At 45.9% G+C, this 20,487-nt stretch overlaps 1 protein-coding gene across 4 annotated transcripts in view; it reads left to right on the top strand.

Annotated features, from left to right (window-relative positions):
- The window catches only part of CELF5 (CUGBP Elav-like family member 5), a 376,224-nt gene that overhangs the window by 319,740 nt on the left and 35,997 nt on the right, over window positions 1-20,487 (top strand). For all 4 annotated transcript variants that reach the window (XM_085638935.1, XM_085638933.1, XM_085638934.1 and 1 more), the window contains 2 exons: window positions 2,984-3,049; window positions 13,345-13,428. In XM_085638935.1, the coding sequence (XP_085495061.1) occupies window positions 2,984-3,049; window positions 13,345-13,428 (150 nt within the window). The remainder of the gene's footprint in view (window positions 1-2,983; window positions 3,050-13,344; window positions 13,429-20,487) is intronic.

Here is a 20,487-nt window from a genome sequence, read left to right as displayed (position 1 = left end):
ATTTTCTTGAGTGCTTGAGAAAGATTTACCCACCAGTCAGGTCTCCTTCTCCTTTATGGGAGCTTAACATTGTATTAACAAAGTTGATGGAAGACACTTTCGAGCCTATTCATAAAGCTTCCTTGTAGCATTTAACATGGAAAGCCGCTTTCCTGGTGGCTATTACATCTGCTCGCAGGGTGAGTGAGATCCAGACTCTCTGTTGCAAAGAACCTTACACTGTGTTTCACGCCAACAGAGTAGTTCTCAGAACACATCCTAGTTTTTTGCCTAAAGTAGTCTTGGACTTTCATATTAACCAGACTATCACTTTACCTACCTTTTTTCCGAATCCTTCGAATCCTCCGGAAAGATCTCAACACTCCCTAGATTTCAAGAGGGTTCTGAAGTTTTACCTAGACAAAACAAAGACACTGAGGAAATCAGAACGTTTGTTTATTAACTATGGTCCTGTTAACACAGGTTCTGCAGCCTCCAAAAGATCCATCTCGCGATGGATAGTTTCTTGTATTATTCTGTCATACCAATTGGCCAACAAATCCCTTCCGGAGAAACCTAAGGCTCATTCCACTAGAGGGAAAGCTTCTACCACGGCTCTCCTGAGGAATGTCTCCATGGCAGAGATTTGTAAAGTAGCTACATGGCGATCAGTTCATACGTTTACTCGCCACTACTGTTTAGATGCTGACACGCAAGCAGATGCTCAGGTTCGGCAGGCCTCGCTGAGAAACTTGTTTGCTAATACCGTTTAACATGTGTATGTCAATTTTGTTTGCTGTTTTTTGCTCGTCCGCGAGGAAGTGGGTATGGGCTTGCTACTCTATTCAGTGCTTATGACTATTGATAAGTATCCCCTGGAAGAGAAGGATAAGTTACTTACCTTTAATTCTAGTTCTCTTCCAGGGGTATACTCATCAAAGTCATAAGCAACCCTCCCACCACCCCGGACGAGCATTAACAGTTTATACAGTATTGTTGCATCTTAGATACAGGTTCCTACAGGTTTCTTATACCGTACAAAATAACTGACCTAACTGTCACCTGTGGTGCATGATGGGAGCAGAGATCTCCTGGAGGCCTTAAAGGCAAGGTGCTCAGGGTCTCTGAGGCCTTAAAGGCAAGGTGCCAGTTTCCTTTTCTGTACAAGGATGTTATTTATTTATGCAGCCTTTTTTAGGCTAATTGCCTGCTATTACCTGTTTTCCTTTATGAAAATAAAAGGTTATTGCGGAATGCTATTACTGTGCATGTCCTTCTCTTACATTATATGTATATGTGTTATTTTAATACTAGAGAAAAACATGTAACTTTGGCTTCTTAGATTATTGGATATGTATGTGGCTGCATATTTTTATGTTATACATGTATATGTGAGTGTTTATTTAGCACTATGTACTCCTTTTCTAAAACATACACATATATATGTATTTTTTTGTATATGCTCCGGGTTCCCGCACGTGGGCGGAGATAATTCAGTGCTTATGGCTTTGATGAGTATACCCCTGGAAGAGAACTAGGATTACAGGTAAGTAACTTATCCTTCAGTGCTATTCCTATCTATTATACTGCTGCGCATAGCTTTGTTATGATACTGTGGGACTCTCACTTCCACAACAGGGAATGATTCAAGCATGTGAATCAATGAAAGATACCAATACTGGAGAACCACAGCTACAGGTAAGTAACTTATTTTCTTCCATTTTACCAAGTGAAAATATGCCTGTTTATATTTTCATTTTGCATGAGAGAGAAAAAGGGGCCCAAAAGCACTTGCTAACTATCCTTCATTGTACTTCTCAATGGGGAAAATATTGTTTATGGTGAAAACCCCTGTTTCCCACACCTCCACCATTTTTGGGTGTCTTACCTTTCACTTCCTACCCGTAAAAAGGGTTTATTTCTACCATGTCAGCAATAAATCTCCAAAACTCTGCAATGCAAGAAATGTTGTGCCCAACGACGTGTACATTTTTGGGTGGGCCCAAACTTACAGGGCACTCCCAGCCTGGAACAAGCACCTCTTGTCACAGAAGGAGATTTACTAACATTGAAACCAATCTTAATGCATGTTTTCATATGAGTGCCATGCTGACATCTGTGAATTGCAAAGACATCTTGCATTCATAAAAGAAGTATTTGCACATGCAAGTTAACCATACAAGTAGCATCTGCAAATGTACTCCTGGAACATTCCACCCTCCTCCAGCGCAGGTTGCTTTTGGCTCTGCCCAGTCTGTTATGTGGGTGTTGGAGGGTGAGTGACTCCTGTTTCTAGTACGTTTTGTAGGTACATTTTCATGATTAGATTAATGAGTTAGTTTGTGGAGCAGAGTTAAGATGTGGTTATGCAAACATTTTAGGCTCCTCTTTTTCTACAGTAGGATATTCTGGTTCAGGGGTGCAGCGCTCTCGCCAGAGAAGGGTAATATCTCTCGTAATGGATTTCCATGTATACTCATAAGCGCTTGAATCGTCCAGCCCATGTGCGGGGACCGCGGAGCACTTCTTTATATATCTTCTTAAGTGTATATTCTTCGCCTTTCTTCAGGAAGGCCTGTAAAGACACTTAAGAGAGAGAAACAAATAATGAAGTCTAAGTGCACAGGCTACACTGGCCAAAGTCTTCATCCTGAAGTGAAAAAGGAGCCAGTGCACTATATTTGAAGGAATTTGAAATATTTTACGGACAGAATGACTCTCCTTCACAAAACCCATTTTCATGATAGTGATGAATTAGAGCAGGGCAGTGTTGCCTCATAGGCTGACATTGTATGGCTCAAAAATAGAGGCTGTGCCTTTAAGAATCCAGAGACCACCAGTATCCGATCATGCACAGGTGGTGGCAGTTACTTCAGTTCTTTTTTAAGGTTTTATTGTCTCAATTTGATCTCGATAAGGGTGTGGATACTCAAACTCTTTGCTGCTGTCTATACTTGTTACAATTCCATTCTCTAACTCCTATTTCTCCTCTCCTTTTTTTCAGCTCAAAGTCCCTCGTTAACAGCAGAGACGATACATCCAGCCTTTGCGGGCTTGCAGCAGTACGCAGGTACCATTAGCCCTTTCATGCAGGGTTTTCTTACTGATGGGTGTAGAATTGGCTAGGCCCTCATGGCTGCAGGGCATGTGCAATCACAAAGAGGCTGACTTCTGATTGAAATTAGGATGCAGTTATGGATAGACTTGAGTGTTGAACACGCAGCGGAGTCTGAAAGCAGTTGCAATGCAACTTTGCCATTATGGAGCACTCATGATCGACAGATTAATCAACTAGGAATGTAATATCATCTTGAACAATGCTGAAACCTTGACCAAACTTGGAGGGCATGCCACCATTGAGAGAGTGTCATTGGATATGCAATAGCATCTTCATCCGCTGGCAAAGATACTGGTTCAAGAGGAAGGAAGAGCCATGAATAGGCATGTCTAATGTGCACCATTTGGATGTAATGTTTAACAACCAATATATATACTTTTTTTATTTCAAAAAATTAATACATTAAAAAAAAGGAAGGGCCATTAAGCTGTTGTCATGGGACATGGAGTGGCCGCTCTGTATCCTGACGGATACTGATCCAAGATGAAGGATGAGCCATGAAGAGGTTGCCATGACATGCAATGGCCTCTCTGTCTCCTGACAGATATTGATCTAAGATGGAGGATGGGCCATGTAGAGGTTGCCATGACATGCAAAGGCAGCTCTGCCTCCTGACAGATACTGATCTAAGATGGAGGATGGGCCATGAAGCGGTTGTCATGGGACATGCAGTGGCCGCTCTGTCTCCTGATGGATACTGATCCAAGATGGAGGATGAGCCATGAAGAGATTGCCATGACATGCAGTGGCCGCTCTGTCTCCTGACAGATACTGATCCAAGATGGAGGATGGGCCATGTAGAGGTTGCCATGACCTCTCTGTCTCCTGACGGATACTGATCCAAGATGGAGGATGAGCCATGGAGTCATTTGTCGGGTGGCGTACAAAAATGGCTCTTAACCGCAATGGATACCTGTCTTCCTCCCTCTTAAAAAAAGGTAAACAACCACCGTCCCCGGGCACCTTGGTTCACAGAGAAATTAAAAATGGAGAAAACTAAATGTAAGTGTTGGAAAGACGCTGGAGGAGGAGCTATGCACTCATTTCCAAACTTGCCTATAAGAGGGCCAAAAGAGAATATCATAATCTCTGTAAGTCCGTTCGTGCGGAATATGTATCTGCAACTATCTCCAGTGCTCTGAACTGCTATAAGACATTATTTAAAATGGTCAAGGAGCTTTCTGGCTCGGAAACGCAATCTAGGCCCCCTTCTTTGAACAATCGGCAATGCAAAGACCTACGCAAATTTTTTCTCCAGAAAGTGGAGACAATATATTCTGATATAGAGGGGATGCAGTCTGACAATTCCCCCCAGTCGCAACCTGACAATCCGCCCCCAGACAGCATCTACACTGTCTTTAATAGACATTGTCTATTCTGATCAAGATAGGGCGACCTATGAATCCATGACTAAATTGGATACATGGTCTCCACTAGACATGGACTCTTTTAAACGTATTTTAGACAGTGTTAAATCAGGCACTCGCAGAGACCCTCTCCCTATCTCTGTGCTCCAGCAGCTTGAGCCACCATCATTGATGGTAATTATGGAACTATTGAATGCCTCCTTACAGGAAGCAACAGTTCCACCAGAGTGGAAACATGCTATGGTGCTCCCCCTACTGATGAAGGCTAACGTGGATCCTGATCTGCTCTCTAACTACCGGCCTATTACTTTGCTACCGGCCTTTTCAAAGATTTTAGAGAGGCATATTAATCTACAGCTGTCCCAATTTGTAGAGTCACAAAGGTTTCTACACCCATCTCAATCTGGCTTTAGAGCCAGCTTTTCAATGGAAAGAGCACTCCTTGGAGTCACAGAAAGACTACATCGCCACCTAGATTCTGGAGACACGTTGGCCCTCATATTGCTTGATTTAAGCGCAGCTTTCGAAACGGTGTCTCACACCGTGTTAGTGAAAGCCTTATGATCATTGGGCATCAGTGGGTCGGCTCTCAACTGGCTCATTTCTTTCCTTGCTAATTGGACCTTCCAGGTCTTCTCTCCTACGTCCAGTTCTGATACCCATTCTTCACCTTATGGGGTTCCTCAAGGCTCCATTCTTAGTCCCCTATTATTCAATTTATACGTCAGATCTTTGGCTGATGTTGCAGAGGAAGCTGGGCTGTCCTTGTTCTCTTACGTAGACGACACCCACTTCCCCCCTTAAGATGGGCTTGGGTAAAATTGCTTCGTGGATGCAGGCACATTATCTGAAGCTCAATGGAGAGAAGACACCGAGGTCCTGGTTTTGGGGAACAATAAAGATCTTTGGGGTCCCCAGCACTGGCCTATTGAAATGGGTGCCCTTCCTCAGCCCTCCCGCCAAGTTTGTAACCTAGGCTTTATCATCAATGACTCATTAACTATGCAACGTCAAGCAGTAAAGGTGGCTGCTACATGTTTCACCATCTTGAAATGGCTTAAAAAGATTATTTCGATGCTGCCGGATCATACCCAGAGAACCGTAGTCCAGGCTCTTGTCGCCTCTAAACTGAACTACGGCATCATTCTTTATTTGGGAACCAACAAGGAGGTGACTCGTAAGCTGCAGATTGTCCAGAACTCTGCCACCAGATTAATATGCCAGGTTGCTAGAACTGTTTCTGTCTCGGGCCCCCTGCGTGATCTTCATTGGCTCAGGGTGGAGAACCGAATTAAGTTCAAAGCCCTGAGCTATATGTTCGAAATCAAAACTGGAGTGGCCCCTCAGTATCTGCAGTCCTTGGTTTGTCCTCATGTGCCTTCCAGTTTCCTCCGCTCATCGACTCAAGTGAAATTCTCGGTGCCCAAAATCAGACTGTCGCGGATGGGCGGTCGATCCTTTGCTTGTCTTGGTCCCTCCTTATTGAACACTCTTCCCATATCGATTCGCAATGAAACAGTGTATAGCCAATTTTGCAAATCCTTAAAAACTTGGCTTTTTTACCAATAACATTCAACTTGATTTGTTCTCTGTTCTGGCTTGTGCTGGGAAACCCTTTTGGGTAGCTGTTGCGCCTTATAAATTAAATACAACATAACATAACATGCAATGGCCGCTGTGTCTCCTGACGGATACTGATCCAAGATGGAGGATGAGCCATGAAGGGGTTTTCAGGGGTCATGCAGTGGCCTCTCTGTCTCCTGACGGATACTGATCCAAGATGTAGATGAGCCTCTGGAAGATCTTCATGGAATGTCCAAGAGCCTCATTATCCATTGAGAGACCTACTGGTCCAAGAAGGAGAACAGGCCATTGGGAGATTGTTGTGGGACATGCAGCTGCCTCTCCATCTGCTGATGTGGAGACTGGTCCCAGACGGACTCAACTGTTGACGGTTGCAGCCAGTTTTGTGAATTGAGAAAAGCACTGTGAAAAACCTCAAAAGTCATGGGTCAAATGGGTTTCCACATACAAGTACCTCACACAATTTGAAATAGTTCTGTAACATTTCCTAAAATGCCCTGAATATTTCACCCGCTTTTTTAATGTAACAGCGAGGTGGCTACCATAAGAATGACAGATGCTCTAAAGAGATGGACTTTCAGAACTGTGAAATTCACATTTCTTTTCAAATTTACAGTCAGCACGTGAGAGGGACAGCGGATAGTGTGACAGTGACTGTAGCTGGGTCTACTTGCTGACTGATATTCCTAGAAAGATGCCGCTGGAACACACCTTGCATGTTAAAAAAGATTAGGGGGCATACTTACAAAGACTTAACGCCACCAGAACATCACATATTGCGACGTTTGGTGGCGTTAACTTCGCCTTATTTACAAGATGGCATTAAGCCACTTAACATGGCTTAACACTGCTGTGTAAGGAACATGCTACTTACCAGTATGCATCTGTTCTTGGCATGTAGAGCTGCAGATCTACACACTGTGCATAGATCGCCATCTGGTGTTGGGCCCGGATGTTTGCACTTGTTTTTGTCTTGGAAAGTCTTTAGAAGTCACAAGGTATATGACTCCTCCTTTGGATCATAGTGCGCATGGGCATCAGCTCCATCCTCAGATTGTTTTTCGCCAGCAGGGAAATGATGGAGCTTAGTGAGAAACAGGAAAGATGCCCATGTGTGGGGTATCTAAGTAAGATAATACTGGAACAGATAAAGGTAGCCGGGGAGGCGGGTGGGCGTGTGTAGATCTGCAGCTCTACATGCCAAGAACAGATGCATACTGGTAAGTAGCATATTCCGTTCGAGGCATATGAGCTGCAGATTACACACAGTGCATAGATTGTATAGCAGTATCCCCTCTTAGCGGCGACCACCAGTATCTGTTGCAGTAGTTTGAAATAGTGTTTTGAGTACAGCCTGACCCACACTAGCCTGTTGTTTGGTTTGCACATCAACACAATAGTATTTTTTGAATGTGTGTGGTGTAGACCATGTAGCTGCTCTGCAGATATCATCTAAAGGAATGTTCCCTAAACATGCCATTGAAACCCCTATCTTTCGTGTTGAGTGGGCTTTAGGAGGAACAGATAATGTACGTTTTGCTTTATGGTAACAACTCTGTATGCATTTGACAATCCACCTAGCTATCCCAGATTTTGATATGGGGTTGCCTTTGTGTGGTGGTGAGAAAGGCACGAATAGTTGTTTGGTCTTGCGAAAGGGTTTTGTTCTCTCTATGTAGTATAGTAGTGCTCTTTTGACATCTATGGTGTGAAGAGCTCTTTCTGCAACTGTTTGTGGCTGCGAGAAGAATACAGGCAGCTCTACAGACTGATTGAGGTGGAAGGGAGAAATGCCTTTAGGGAGGAATTTAGGATTAGTTCGGCGAACAACTTTATTAAGATGCATCTGGAGAAAGGGTTCTTGAATAGTTAGTGCTTGTAGTTCACTAACTCTTCGTAGAGAAGTAATGGCTACAAGGAAAGCAGTTTTCCATGTTAAGAATTGTAGCTCACATTTATGTAGAGGTTCAAATGGAGGCCCCATTAGTCTTGTGAGTACAATGTTTAAATTTCACACAGGCGAAGGTGGTACTCTGGGGGGAATTATTCTCTGGAGTCCCTCCATAAAGGCCTTTATGGCAGGTACTCTGAAAAGTGAGAGATGTTGTCTATTGTGTAGATATGCTGCTATGGCAGCAAGATGCAATCTAATAGAGGTATAGGCTAAGTTGCATCTTTGGAGGTGTAGTAAGTAGCCTATGATGTGTTGGATAGACACATCTAGGGGATTAGTATAGTTGTTATCGCAGTATACTACAAATCTCTTCCACTTGGCTGCATAGCATGCTCTAGTGGGAGGCCGTCTAGCTTCTTTGATGACGTTCATACAATCAGGAGGAAGGTTAATGTAACCAAATTCTAGGATTTCAGGAGCCAGATCGCTAGGTTGAGCTGAGCTGGGTCCGGGTGTTGGATTTCTCCATGGTTCTGGGTTAAGAGGCGTGGAGAGAGGTGCAGTGTTTGGTGCGGGACTATTGAGAGTTCCAGAAGTGTGGTGTACCATGGCTGTCTGGCCCAAGTTGGAGCAACTAGGATGAGCGTTAATGAGTGTTGCTGTAGTTTTGCACCACTAGCGGAATGAGTGGGAGAGGCGGAAAAGCGTACGCAAATCTGCCTGACCAGTTCATCCATATCGCATTGCCTTTGGACAATGGGTGAGGATCCCTGGGGGCGAAGCTTGGGCATTTGGCGTTTTCTTGGGTGGCAAAGAGGTCTATCTGTGGTTACCCCCAAATGTGAAAAAATGGTTGAAGAACTTGTGGATGAAGTTCCCACTCGTGGATTTGTTCTGTTTGACGGCTGAAGAGATCGGCTATTTTGCTTTGTACTCCTGGGACATGTTGGGCTAGGAGAAAAATGTTCTGAGGTATAGCCCACCTCCCTATGCTCTGTGCAAGCTGAGAGAGCTGCAGAGCGTGTGTCCCACCTTGTTTTTGGATATAATACATGGCTGTCATGTTGTCCGTGCGGACGAAGACAGCTTTGCCTGAGACGTGTGTTTGAAAGGCTTTTAGGGCTAGGAATATGGCCAGTAACTCCAGATGGTTGATGTGGAGTAACTTTTGTTGAGGTGTCCACCTGCCCTGCATGGTGTGATGCAGTAGGTGAGCTCCCCAGCCGAAGAGCGATGCGTCCGCTGTCATTACTATTTGAGGAAATGGCTCGAGGAACGGTCGTCCTTTGGAAAGGTTCTTGGTATTCCACCACTGCAGAGAGCGATGGGTACGACCGTCTACCAACACCAGATCTGTCAGTTGACCCTGGGCCTGGTTCCATTGGCGTGCTAAGCACTCTTGGAGAGGACGCATCTGGAGTCCGTCATGAGGCACTATAAATATACAAGAGGCCATCCCTATCAGTTGCATAAGCCCTCGAGCTGGAAGAGAGTGTTGCGGTTGGAATCTGGTGAGAAGAGCTTGGATGCTCGCTATCCTGGCGGGACTGGGATAGGCGAGCGCTTTTGAGGTGTCTATTGTGGCACTGAGGTATTGTTGCATGTGGGACGGTTGCAGCTGGGACTTGGCGTGATTTATTGTGAACCCCAGGTTGTGAAGTTGTTGAATAGTGGCATGAGTGTGTTGTACACACTGATTGTAGAATTTAGCTTTTATGAGCCAGTTGTCTAGATATGGGAAGACATGTATGTGTTGTCTTCTTAGATGTGCTGCCACTACTGCTAGGCACTTGGTGAACACTTTTGGTGCTGTGGTGACTCCAGATGGGAGTACTTTGAATTGATAGTGCTGACCGTCCACTACGAATCTGAGATATTTTCTGTGAACGCTGTGAATGGGAATGTGGAAATAGGCGTCCTTGAGGTCTAGAGTAGCAAGGAAGTCGCCCTGGGAAAGCAGAGGGAGGACCTGCTGAAGTGTGACCATGTGAAAGTGGTCTGAATGTATGTATAGGTTTAGGGGTCTGAGGTCTAAAATAGGCCTTAGAGATCCATCCTTTTTTGGTATGAGAAAATAGAGGGAGTAGACTCCCTTGTTTTGTTGGTGCAGGGGAACTGGTTCTATTGCGTTTTTTTGTAGGAGGGAGATTACCTCCTGCTTTAAGAGTAACAAATGTTCTTGTGACATTGGACGGTGTTTGGGTGGTATGTTTGGGGGGTAGATGTTAGTTTGAGACAGTAGCCTGATTGATTGATTTCGTGGACCCACCTGTCTGAAGTGATGTTTATCCAGGCAAGGAGAAATTGGTGAAGTCTTCCCACGACTGGAGTGGAATAGTCGAGGGGAAGTCATGGGGTAGGTGTGGAGGCAGAGCGGGAGTTATTGTTTTTGCCTCTGCCTTTGCTGTTATTCCCCCTGTAACCACCCCTTTGGTAACCTCTTGTAAAGGTGGATTGTGCGGGAGCTTTGTAAGAGGTGGAGGGGCTATCAGAGGAGTAGCCTCGATGGGTGCTTCTGAAGGATGAGCGACAAAAGGACCGTCTGGGAGCTTGCGATTGCAAGGCTCCCATAGACATGGATTTTTCGAGGGATACGTCTACATTGGGTTAAAATAGGTGTTGCTCATCAAAAGGCTGATTGAGTATAGAACTCTGTACTTCGGGTTTAAAACCTGATATACGTAACCAGGCATGCCTGCGCAAAAGGACACTGGTGTTGATTGCCCATGAGGCGGTATCTGCTGCATCTAGGGCACAGCGAATGGAGGTGTTAGTGATGGTCTTACCCTCTTGGATTAGTTCACTGGCCCTGTTTTCATATTTGTCAGGGAGGTGCTGCATTATGGACTCATGTTCGTCATAATGTGCCCTGTCATACCTGGCTAGGAGCGCTTGAATGTTAGCAATGCGCCAAATATTTGCTGCCTATGATGCTGTGCGTTTGCCAGAGGCGTCTAGGAGTTTTGATTCCTTGTCTGGTGGTGGTGCGTCACCTGACGTTTGTGAATTTGCTCTCTTCCTGGCATTAGAGACTACTAGGGAGTCTAGTGGTGCGGGGCCCTTAATGTATACTGGGTCAGTAGGGGGCAGCTTTATATTTCTTTTCTATTCTTGGGTTGATGACGCGAGCCCTGACGGGGTCTTTAAAGATCTCTGGTGCGTGCTTAATGACCCCTTTAAGCATGGGCAGTGTTGAGGTAGACCTTTGTGTGGTATCAAAGGTATCCATAAGAAAATCCTCCTCTGCTGGGTCTGTATGCAGGGCCACCCTGTGGTATTGGGCAGCTCTTTGAAGGAGCTGGTTGAATCAGATATTGTCCTCTGGGGGGGAAGGCCTGGAGGGATAAATATCATCTTGTGGGGTGTAAGGGACATCTGGGACACTGTAATCATCCCAGGGGTCAGGGGAGCCAGTAGGAGTAGGGCCCCCAAGAGGTTGATCGTCCGCACCTCCCACTGCATCATCTGAGGTGTTATCATCATCATCTTCATCATCTATTGGGGTAGGTGATGTTGTGGGAGAGTGGTGTAGTGGGGGAGGAGGAGGAGGAAGAGGAGAAGGAATCCTTAATGGAGAGGTAGCAAAGTCTCTCTTCTTTGGTGGTGGTGCGGGTGCAGGCATGTCTAGTGGTCTTTTCTTGATGCTGAGCATTAAATGACCAGTCTTAGGATCCTTCATTAGAGTCTTTTGGGTAGGATCTGGTCGAAACAGTTCATCTGTGGGAGACAGATCCTTCGGAGGTGAGGGCTTCGGTGCCGTACGTTTTTTGGGTGTCGACTCTTTAGCGGTTCTAGGCTTGGAACCGTGTAGTTTTGAAGTGTCTTTATCAGTTGGAACCGGTTGCTGTTTTTTCGGTTCAGAGGTCTTCGGCATGGAAGCGTCGGGGCCCTTCGGCGGGTGTTTTTTAGTCGGCTCCGAGGGTGTTGTCGGTGCCGAAGGAACTGGTGCTAGCCTTCGATGCCGAGTGCTTCGGTGTGGGAGCAGCGGTTGGCGTGGATGAGGTCGATGACGCCTTTTTCTTCGGTGCCGAATGTTGCTTTTCGGTACCGAGGGTAGGCTGACTGGAGCCCGAGTCGCTTAAAGGCTTACTAGGCTTCTTTACCGGGCCAGAAGGCGGGGCATGAGAAGCAGTGTCTCGGCGTGCACCTGAGCCCGAAGGTGGCGGTGGTACCGAAGCCTTTATTGACGGTGTCGAGGGGGTGGATGGGTCGGGGTCGACGTCTGTACTCACAGCCCTTTGAGCTGGAGTGATGTCTTCGACGTCAGAATCATCTGCTTCCTCGACTCGATCCTGCTCCGGAACATCGACGCCTTCTTGAAAGATGTTGTTGGGGATCGAAGATGACGAGCGTGCCATTGTTCTTCGAGCTCGTCAGTCCAGGATAGTCTTTTTGGAGCGGAAGGAGTCGCAAGCTGGACAGTCTTTGGCCTCGTGCTCCGGTGAGAGGCAGAGGTTGCACACCTCATGTAGGTCGGTGTGGGGAAACTTCGACCCACATCGAGGACACTTTTTAAATGGCGTCCTGCACATGAGCCGGAGATGAGGCCCGGGTGGGCCCGAAGGCCTTTGTCGATGACCGGAATCGAAGAATTTGAAGTTGAAGAGTCGCGTGTGGCTGTAAACGCGATCGAAAACAATACTATCGAGATGGGAAGGATTGCGCGTCAAAAGAGAAAAAGGTTTACGGTTCCGAACTGGAACGCGAGAACACATGCGAGCCCGATGGCGGAAAAAAACTTTCTGAGGATGGAGCCGATGCCCATACGCACTATGATCCAAAGGAGGAGTCACATGCCTCGTGACTACCAAAGGCTTTCCAAGACAAAAACAAGTGCAAACATCTGGGCCCAACACCAGATGGCGATCTATGCACAGTGTGTAGTCTGCAGCTCATATGCCTCGAACATAATGCTTTTATTCACACAGCACTTAGCATGAAAGCATCGTCCAATGGGTGTTACAGTGGGCGTTCTGCCCCAGATTTACAAGGCTGGGGCAGCACCAGAAATAAGACCAGGAAATTCCTGGTCTTAAACAGGCAATACGAGGATAAATGTTTTATTTCTCCTCTTATATTGCTCTTTCCACATGGATAGAGCAAATCGCCTGTTAAGATTGTTTATGTGCAGGAAGGTGTCCTTCCTGCACATAAACAATCGCCCCTGCAGCACATGCACCCTTGCAACAGAGCGCTAGGGAAAATGGAGGGGTGCCTCGTATTTTTGTCAAATCCGGCACATCCCTGCATTTGAAAACTGTCGGAGCGAGGCGTGACCAATTTTGGAGTAAGACCATGCTCTGCCAGTTTATTGTAAATATGTCCCAAGAGGTGAAAGCTCTTTCAATGACTTTCCAGACTCATCACAAAATGACATATGTTTCTTCTTCATTCTTGCACAGCCATTTATCCGACCGCTGCCCTGACGCCGGTGGCCCAGGCTGTCCCACAAGGCCCCCCCGTCCTTCAGCATCAGCAGAGAGAAGGTGAGTCTCATACAAGTGACCTCCCATTCCAAACTCCTAAAGCAAAAATAAATATTGATACATACATTTATTTGGAATGAAAAGACCCTCTAGTTCCTACCAGGAAACCTGGCTAACAGGCCTAGAGTGGTGGCTTATTGTGGAGCGATAGTTGGGTCTTATTGGGGGTCCAGGTGATGGCCTACAGAGGTGTCAAGCCTTGGTGTTGAAGATTATGTCCCTCATTCCCCCTGTGTTAAAGAGTTTCAAACGCCTTCCAAAGGGTTTCCTTTCTTTTTCTGCTGGTTACATTGTATCCTTTTCTCATGCGAAATTCACTATTTTTATAGTGAGGCGCTCCAGTCTCAGCTGCCTGCATGCTGGCTACACTGTGTTCTCTTTCTTCGGGAACGTGAATTTTTTCTTTTTAGCTAGTGATGGTGCGAGTTGCTGCGTACATATGCATTTGCTACTTTTACCACATAATCTAACGTCTGGTGCATGATTTGTAGGTTTTCAGAAAATAACTTTCAATAATGTATTCCTTATATGGATATAAATTATAGCATCACAAATTATATTATAGTATATTCATCAAACAATATTTTTAAACATAATAATGTGAAATTAATTGAATCCATGTGCTTACCAGTGTAGTGCCCACATTTCCTACCACAATATTTTATTAGTCAGTATTTTTGTCCTTTGCATTATAAGTATGTAAGGTCCATATTTTGCTTGTCAACATTTGGCCGACAATCTTTTTATACTATCCACTTTTTGTAGTCAATATTCTCTCATACAACGAGAACCAAAAGGGTTTACCCTGAATGAGTGAGGGAGAAAATGAAAAACACCCTGGGCCAGATTTACAAGAAAGTGCCACAGTGCAGCACCGCAAGCACAGGAATGCGACATATTTACAATAATTTGTTGCATTCCTGTGCTCTCCCCTGCGCTGGCGCACAAACAACTGCCATGCACCGATGCAGGCACCCTTGCACCATGGTGCAAGGATGCGTGCGTCATGGGGAGATTGTTTCTGTGCAAGAAGGGGCATCTTCCTACTCTTCCTACTCAAAAACAATCACTACAGGCATTTTACTCTTTCAATGCGTGCTGTAGAATGTAGAACGAGGAGAAATGAAAACATTTCTCCTCGTGCCTCGTTATGTCACCCCTAGGGTGGCGTAGCATTCTGACGCATTTCCAGGTTCACGATTCCTCGTAAATTTGGAAATGTGTCTGTATCTGGGTGTTGGGTGGGAACACCCACAGCAACACCCATGAAACACCCCTTTCACGCAAAGTTTTGCATGTAAAGGGGTCATATTTATAAGGACAGGAAAAGTCACACAGGGTGGCTTTTCCTGTCCTTGTAAATATGAGGCAGTGAAATGCGCCACCGGTGCGTCACGAAAAGTGACGCACTGGTGGCGCAAGGGGCTTGTAAATCTCCCCTCCCCTGTGTTTGTGTTTTTTTCCAACACGAAGGACCACCCTGAGGTGTATCACCTTGAATCAGAAACTTGGGCAAGGAGTCGCCTTTCTATGCTCTCTCACGTTTTCAGCAGTAGAGGAGCGCCCTTCTGGCTTGTAAGATGCAGGTGGGCCGATGTATGCCAAGTTGTCAGGATATCTTCATAAGTTTACATGGAATTAATCTAAGGGGAATTCTGTACAGCACTCTGCTGCCTTTCGACTAGGTTCACACAATATACGTACATCTCCACTCAAAAGAGGGCATCAGGTGAATGTTCTCCAAACACAAACTGGCATCATCAAACCAACAAACATTCTAGACCAGAGTTTCTAATCCTGTGGGCCGGGGATCTCTGGGCACCCGTGAAACCTCCTCAATGGGTCAGCGACTGCTTAAAAAATTAAATATCATTAACAGATTCAATAAAGTGTATACAAATTAACAAGTAAAATGCTAAATTGAACATTTGAAAAAGTTCTGTAAATGTAAAGGAATTTGACATTGAGGGTTGAGAATTAAGGGGCATATCATCAAGGACCGGCGATAATTATCGCTAAGCGCACTTAGCGCTAGGATAATTATTGCCGGGTAACATGGAATTTTATCGCTGAGATAGCGTGTTTTAGCAACGCTTATCCCAAAAGCGATAAAATTCAAGGCGCTAACTGCCAAATTGTGAGATTATCGCTGGAAATCCAGCGATAATCTCACAAAGTTTGGCGATAGCTTGCTGATAAGGAAAGGCATACTTAGCCATGATATCAACTCTACATAGGATATCATGGCTAAGTCAGTCTTGAAGCAGGCATCAGGAAAGTAGCGATAACAGAGGTTATCGCTACTTTGCTTGTCGCTCTGCAGGTTAGCATGCCCATTGATAATTGCAGAAATGTCGCTTAGCGACATTTCTCCAGTTATGTCAGGGCAGGAACGCCCACTTTACATCTCATTAGAGATGCAAAGATGGGCGTTGGGGGAAAGGGCGATAATGCAAGGATTCACGCGATAGCGTGACCTTGCTGATTAGGTGATACAATTATCACCGCCTTTCGGCCGAAAACGGCCGCAAAAGCGGGGATAATTTTTTATCGCCGCCTTGATGATATGCCCCTAAGTTAGTATCCTAAGATTGATTCCCGGGAGCAGTGCAAATGCTTCAAACAGAATATAGTATGTACGACGAGTGGCCTCAATTGAATTTAGAAAAGTTCCAACCTTCCCATTAAATTTTAAATTTTGATTTTTTTATATTTGTTTGTGAATTAAATTAAATATTAATCATGTGACCATTTTTTGATGAATGCTTTGTTTCTGTATTTTTTGTCTGTTCTGTTGCGGTTCATTTCATCAGAAATTATTAGGCCAGGGTCTCCGGCTTCCAGTAGTGACTCATTGTAGGGTCCATGGTTTTTAGAAATGATTCAGTGGGGGTTTCCGGGTTCCAATGATGATTAAGTGGGGGTCCACAGAAGTCACAAAGTTAAGAACCACAGTTGTAGACTACCTATGGATAAAGAAAACTGTTTCTCCTCTACAATGGATGACCCATTTAAAAATAAGTCTCCCCTTGATTTTTTGAAGTATTCACTTGTTCATAGCTAAGTCACGCCAGAGTAATCTGTAATCTGCAAGTTTTACCAGTATCAAAATGGAATCAAGTAGGCTTTCCCTTCTTCCACGACCCAGGATTCAACACAGGCAGCAGAGCAAACACATTCTGGCCACTAGAGGGCACCATTGCAAAACTTTACATTTTACAGTTTCGTCCTGGGAGATGGGAATGCCACAGTGGCTCATAACCTACTCATAACGTGCTGTGGGGTTCTTGGACACTGAACGTTTATCATTAATAGAACTGCAATGTTCTTTAGCAGGTATTGCACAGGGAAATACAAGGTTGACACCAGGGCATCAATTTCATTTGTTAAAAGAAAGAAAAGTAAGAAAACACGAAAAAACAAGGTTATCCAGCTGCGCCTACTGTAGCATCCCACCTGCTAAAATGTCCAAACGGGATGGCACAGTCCAGTGGCATCCAGTGGTCGCAGTCCTGTGGATTTAAGCTTCGGCGAAGATTGTATTTCCTATTAACTTGATAACACGTCTCCTGCTTGCTGAGACCACTTCAAGAAGAGCAGCCTCCAGACCAGGTCTTCTGGCGCCATCCTCTCTGCAGCCTACAGACTTCAGGAATGGCCCTTTCAGGGGGTCAGCCTCAACTCTCAGGCGGGACATACCCTCTCACGTGTATCAGCTGCATAGGAGAGGCTAAGGTGCTGGTTCCGTTTCTGCAAGCAAGAGGGTTAGAGTGTTTGTCGAGGTGCCACCAGCCCTACTCACCGTCCTTTCCCAGATATCTCCATTCTCTACTCTACTGGGGTCAACACAAATCTTCTGTTTTGCCAGCGGCAGTAACACTATCATGTTCTGAAGGCATCAAATGAAAGCCCATGGCATGACCCTTGGCGAGAAGACCAGGTGCCAGGCTTCTGTTCAGTTCCTCATCTCCAGTTTCTGAGATGCAGGCTAGAGGCCTAGGACTTCCATGTCCAGGTGAAGCAGGTTACCGAGGTCTGACATTTTGGACATTTTCATCTTCTGTATTACTGTGTTAAACATTTATGTCGGAGACAGAAATTCTGCAACCAAAAATTGTTGCATCGTGTTACGAAAAGGGACCACTGAATCCTCCTGTGCACCATCATCTCACATCTTGTCTACAGGTTCCTGCATTATCAGTTTATCTTTGCATAGAGAAGTGACTGCTTCCTTTTAAATCAAAGAATTTCCAAGGAAGTATTTTCTGAGCAGTCTTACAAAAAAGAACAGATGCCTCCCAGTGAAATTATAGTAGGCATGCCCAACTTGCAGGAAGCTAGACATTTGCATGGTTGGGAGAAAAGGTTTCCAACATGGAAAGTTCTTTATCTTCTGGTATAAATCAAGATTTTTGTCAGCACATCATTTGCCCAGATGCATCTTGGTGCTAGGACAAAAAGAAACCCGAGAAGAAAAAGAAACAGTGCCAACTGAGACAGGTGAACATAGAGGAACTCTGCTAACTTAAATGATGGTGCTTGTAGGCCTTATTAAAGGCAGAACAGTCTAAAAGGGACGGGTATGAGGCAGGGGCGGCTCCTCCATTAGGGCCGAGGAGCGTCGCCCCACTGCTTTCTCGCAGTGCGAGAAGCAGAAATATAAAATGGTATTTTAAATACTACTTTATGTTTCTGCTTCATGCGCTGCAAGAAAGCAGAACAGTATGCCTAGTTGGGGACGGGCGGGTGGGCAGTTCATGGAGGAGTAGCTTGCCCAATGTTGTGGGCCCTGTGCCGACCAAACCAGTCATGCGCACTCTGCATTTTCTCTATGTAGGCTGCATGAAGCCTACATAGAGAAAATGGACTCCCTACAGGTGCCCAGCTGGGCACTGTCCGCACCAATCACAATGCTGCCATTGTAGTGTTGTGATTGGCTTACGGGAGGGAGGCCACCTGCTTCCTGACACGGCCCCGGCCAGGAGCGGAGGAGGCGCGGGACCAGGTAAGTTAACTTTTTAAAATGTATTTTTAAATACATGGCTGAATCCTGTGAAAAGTAAATTAGTGCTTGTCAAGTGTTTCTCTTTAAATTCAGAAACTGACTCTTTTTTTTTTTGATAACCAGCTTTTATTGATTTTTGCATATAGAAAAACGATACAACACACAAGTAGCTTGTCGGGAAAAGGTATACAGCGTTTGCTTGAGGCATTGGCATTCAGCTGACACAATACAATAGTAAAAAAACAACAGTAGCATTCCTGTCTCTATTCTGGACCATAGGCTAATTGGTCCAGCCATTTCCCCCAAACTCGATCATGCTTAAGAGGACAGCCCCTGGCCTCTTAGACCGATTTTCCTTGTTGTGCGCACCACTCCACTCCCCAGCGCTACTGTGAAAAGGTGGGAGGAGTTTAGGGGACTTAAGGCAAATGGCAATGCCACGCTTGGCGACCATAAAGGCCGTTCCCAAGAAGGAACGATCGGCCCTCGTGCTCCCAGAGACCTCGAGGACACCCAGCAGAAGCACTAAAAGGGAGAGGGTAACCTCCCACCCAAGCACTTCGGTCAGCTCTTCCACCACCACAAACCAGAACACTTTAATCTCTGGGCATAGCCGGACCATGTGATAGAAATCGGCAGTAGTGTCACCACAGTGCGGGCAAGCAGGCTCAGGGAGGAGTCCCCTGCTCGGTGAAGTCTAGCCGGGGAGAGGTAAGCACTATAGAGGTAGTAAGTTTGGATCAGCGTGAGTCTGGAAGAAATTGTTCTAACCCTGGGCACCATCAGTGCGTCCCGCCAATCATCATCCTCAAGGGGGCCTAACTCGTTCTCCCACCGGGTTCTGAGATGATCTAGAGTGCCTGGGGCATTGACAATCAAAGTACGATATATTTTGGAGATTCCACCTCTTCCCAAATCACCCATCAGAAGTTTAGCCTCCCATGAGCTGAACTCTGGGAGGGAGTCTGTCTGCAGGATGCGAGACTGAAGAGCGCGTCTCAATTGGAGGTATTTATAAAACTGCATATTGGTCAGTTCATAAGTAGTTTGGAGGTCCTGAAAAGACGCATATGTGTCCCTGACCACACGTCTCCAAGCTGTGAAATCCCCATGGTGTATCATCTCCCAAAGCCCTGCAGCGCCGCCACCTCCCTCAACCAATTGCCATGCCAAAGAGGTGTTAGTTGCGCAGGTTTGGTGTTTCAGCGGGTGTGGCGAAGGCTGCCCTCCAAGCCAGAAGAGCTGTTTTGGTCACTAGAGATGTGGAGTTGGAGATGAGGGAACCACAAAGCATGGGTAGAATTTGAGGAAAGCAATTCAATTGCAAACGCTAAGAGGAGTGGGGACAGGGGGCAGCCCAGCCTCTTACCTCGGCCGATGGGGAAGGCATGGGATACAACACCATTGATCTGAATACTCGCCATAGGGTTGGAGTAAAGGGCCTGGACCATTCTGCAGAAGCAAGGCCTGATCTCGGCCCATATCAGCACTAGCTGCAGCTAACCCTAGTCCACAAAATCGATAAAAAGTAAGGCTAATTCTGGAGGCAGAAGATGACGGTGGGCCAGGGCCACGTGAAGGCGCCAAAAGCAATGTATCGTGCTATGGGCTGGCATAAAGCCACATTGGTCTGGATGTATCAGTGTGCATAGGACATGTATGAGACAGGTGGCCAGCAGTGTTGTGAAGATCTTAACTTCTCCGATAATGAGGAATATTGAACGGCAATCGGCGCATGCTTTAGATAGAGGTTGCGTTTTGGGAATCACCACGATCGTTGCATTGTCTATCCCTGTGGGAAAGGTGCCTGACTGACCAACTTCCTTATAGAGGGCAAGGAGTTTTGGGGGTCAGGAGATCGCAAAATATAGTGTAGCACTCTATGGGAAAGCCATCAGGGCATGGAGTCGTCCCGGGAGCCACCGCTGACAAGCTGCCCCTACCTCCTCGGCAGAGAAGAGCTTATCCAACATTCGATCTTTGGTGGGAGATAGGCAAGGGAGAGGAACGTCGTTGAGAAATTGAGAGGTGGAGGCCATATCCCTCTTGGGGGG

This window comes from Triturus cristatus, chromosome 12 (assembly GCF_964204655.1).
Source record: "Triturus cristatus chromosome 12, aTriCri1.1, whole genome shotgun sequence".
Lineage (NCBI taxonomy): Eukaryota > Metazoa > Chordata > Amphibia > Caudata > Salamandridae > Triturus > Triturus cristatus.
This window is presented reverse-complemented; position numbering and strand designations above follow the sequence as displayed.